This window comes from Gastrolobium bilobum, unplaced genomic scaffold (genome assembly GCF_033153095.1).
Source record: "Gastrolobium bilobum isolate Gb01-03AN ecotype WA unplaced genomic scaffold, APGP_CSIRO_Gbil_v1 utg24366, whole genome shotgun sequence".
Lineage (NCBI taxonomy): Eukaryota > Viridiplantae > Streptophyta > Magnoliopsida > Fabales > Fabaceae > Gastrolobium > Gastrolobium bilobum.
In genome coordinates, this window is record NW_026897488.1 from 19,060 (window position 1) to 22,456 (window position 3,397).

General features: G+C 32.0%; 1 protein-coding gene across 4 annotated transcripts; it reads right to left on the reverse strand.

The window, feature by feature from the left end:
• LOC133307350 (uncharacterized) lies at positions 1 to 2,833 on the reverse strand. 4 transcript variants are annotated; one of them, XM_061507852.1, is made up of 6 exons: positions 2,371 to 2,833; positions 1,932 to 2,027; positions 1,658 to 1,801; positions 1,496 to 1,556; positions 649 to 791; positions 1 to 214 (listed from the first exon to the last, which is right to left on the reverse strand). In XM_061507852.1, exons 1-6 carry the CDS (start codon positions 2,761 to 2,763, stop codon positions 155 to 157), a joined length of 897 nt encoding a protein of 298 aa, XP_061363836.1. In that variant the 5' UTR covers positions 2,764 to 2,833; the 3' UTR covers positions 1 to 154. The 4 variants fall into 4 exon arrangements, with proteins under 4 accessions (XP_061363836.1, XP_061363837.1, XP_061363835.1 ...); XM_061507853.1 differs by having other exon boundaries at positions 649 to 773; positions 1,932 to 2,036; XM_061507851.1 differs by having other exon boundaries at positions 1,932 to 2,036.
• Positions 2,834 to 3,397: the final 564 nt, after the last annotated feature.

The window sequence follows — 3,397 nt, forward strand, 5'->3', positions numbered from 1 at the left end:
GTAATATATACATTTAAGAGTCTTTATAGTTATCATGGCCTCAACCTACCAAAGTGATATACCAAAAAGAACACAAGGAATCATAATGGTCTTGCCATCCTATAACATATGCCTAAAAACATGGTGCTGTATCCTATCCCTGATATCAAGAATTTTAAGACCCTTTAATCATGTTACAACGAACAACAATCTTCCGGAAATCATCAAGGTTTATCTGCAAAAGAGCCCATTATACTTAAGCAGGTAACAGTAATAATCATTATTATTACAAAAATTTTCTTGGTAATTTTCCATAATTTTTTATATAAAAGGGTCAAAATGATCGATTTTCATAATTGTAAGATGTAAGAAAGAAGATCTATCTTTTCTGACCTTGAAGATATAGGGAAAAGATATGAATAACTAACGAAAAGTGAAAGAGATTAACTACATAGTACTTGCAATGACAATAATATATTTGGATTAGTGTACATATCCTAAAGGAATAAAGGATAAATAATATATAGTCCTTACATATGCAATATTCCAAAAAGTTTAAGCAATTGCCTACCAAAGTTCAAATTGAAAGTTATAAATCCTAGAGGCTATTCTATGATCTCCTTGACCTCCAGCCAAAAACAAAATCATTGAAAAAGTTGCTAATATTACCTTTCCATCTCCATCACTATCAAAGTAGCGAATCATATCAGCCAACTCTCTGTCTGTCCATATAAAATCATGAGCTATAGCTGCCCTTTGTAAATCCCTTATCGTTACAGTTCCTTTTCCTGCTTCTGCATGCCAGAACATCCCTTGTCAATCACCAACAGCCTGTGAATGAATTAAAAGCAGCAAAGAAAAGGAGAGAAAAAGCTTTCTTTGTTCATTTTTATATGAAATATTGAAATCAGAACTTAATCTCAATAAAATAACTAGATGCTTATAGCATTATTGAATTACCAGACTTATAGTTTAGAGCTTAAGTAGTAACTTCTATGTTATTTATCATTTAATTTTGGTTTATGCAAGAGAGGGAGAAAGAGAAACTTTATTTGGTGTAAGTTGCCATCATATTCGAAGTTTCAGATATGCACTAGTTAAAGCAAACTGAAATAACTTGTCAAAAGCATTTAATATAAGTTGTTTTCAGTTATCTTTTTTTTTTTTTTTTTTTTTCCAGGTCTAATAAAACTATTAAAAATTTGATTTTTTTAGTTCATCCAAACCAATGACAAATCTCTGATACTTCAAACTCCAAATGTACACTTACAAGTTGAAATAACGGTGCATATATAGGACAATCAATAGATGCACCAGAAGCGAGTAATAAAAATTGCTTACATAATAAGAATTAACTACAGAGTTGTAAGGGCAAAAAAGTGGCTTCTCAAACCAGATTTCTTTTTATACCCTGGAAGAAATTTTAAAAATTTATTTTCAAACTATTCAATATCTTGCCACTATTCCTTGCCCTCAACAAAACAAAAGGTAGCAGGAACATAAATTATCAAATTACCATCAAGCTGGAAGAAGTGTAAAACGAGTTCATCTTCGGTCATTTGCAGCCGACTAGTAAACTGTTGACACAATTAAAAAGAATTAAGAAAAACTCCAATACGAACTTAAAGAATCATAAAGAAGGAAAGATTATTCTGTGAACAGAAAACTCAATACAAACCGATTTTTTATTCTTTGTTCTTCCATTATCTTCATGAATGTGAATGTTTCCCTTTTTCTCAGCCTTGTTGTTGTTAATGTTCACTGCATTCTTGTCAGAGCTATATGAGCCTTCTGCAGAGTCTTGCAGGGAAAGAGCAATTGCCTATCCATAGATATCATACAGTTAACACATGATTCTATATCAATTCATAGCATTATTCTGATCGGCAGCATGGCAAAATGTTAACCACATATAGCTAACAAAACCAACAGGACCTAAGCATCAAAATTACCTGCCTCAAAGCTTCATCTTCATCAATGTACTCTGAATTAGTTCCATGCTTCTTCCCAGAGACTCTACCTTTCATTTTCAAACCTTTGTTCTTTGCCTGCAGTTGCTATTAAGGAAAACAATTGTAAATGCCAAAATATTTTTCAAACCAGAACTCCTAGGGCTATTCACATTAACTGCAAAATAAGCACATTGCCAAAGCATCTTATTATGTACATATTAAACCAAACAACAGCTAAAGCTGAAAACAAAACATTCCACCAACAAAAATAGCTCAATTTTGCAAAGAAGTAAAACTAGAAAGAAAAAAAAAATCATATCTCAATAACCCAATTAAATTAAAATCTAAACTTTGCATAAGAAAATTTATTTATTTAAATTGAACTGAAAGATAAAACTTTAAAAATGGGGTCTTTTATTGAAGAATTTTCAGTACCCACCTTCCTTTTCCGTGTCCCAGCAGCATTTTCAGCAGCAAAGTCCTCATCTTTATCGTGCCCATCTTCTTCGCTTGAAGATTGTGATCTGGGTTCTCCCTCATGTTCGGGTTTATACTCTTCATCATCATCATCATCTTCAACCTTCTGTTTACCCTTCTTGTTTTTCGCTTTTTGAGGCATGCCCTTGAAAGAGGAAGCCATTTGGGGTAACCCTAATGCCTCCAACCTCGCTCTGTTCTCAGCAATTCTCGAAAGCCTCTGTTTCTCGTACTCCGACACGCCCTGCTGCTGATTCTTCTTCCCATTGGACATGATTTCTTCTGCTTCCTCTGACTCTGAGCTTGAATTTGAGGCATCCTCGGATTCCGAATCGGATGTGTCGCGTTTCGACATTTTTCGGATTGATCTATATTATGCTCTTTCACTGTTCAGTTTCACGATTTTGGGCGGGGTATGGGTTTTAGTTAGGTTTGTTTGGATATAGTTTGATCAAAATGGAATGGAGGATGATTGAATGAAATATAACGAAATAGAATTAACTAAAATAAAATATAATTATATTGAGGATTGGTTGTTTTATAAGAGAGAGAGAGAGATAGTTGTTTAATCTTGTATTCCATAAATTGTTTAAAATAAATATTTAAGATTATAATTTTGATAAAAATTAACTATTTGGTATTATATATTTTTTAAAAAATCACAATTAAAATATTATCAAAATGACGTTTGGTTAAAATGTGAAATATATTTATAATTAGGGGGTAAATGGGCTAGGCCGACCTACAGGGGTCTACGACCTAGCCTATATTAAGCCAGACTTAGCCTATTGTAAATAGTAAAATAGAACAGGCCTAGGTTTTTAAAAAAACTTATTTAGAAAACAAGTCATAGGCTTTTTTGTACATGTCGGGCCTATAAGCTTACAGGCTGGCCTATATCATATTATTTATTTAAAATATAATAAATAAAATTATTATTTTAATAATTTTGAATAATAAAATAATATTATTTTAGTTATTCTTTTAAT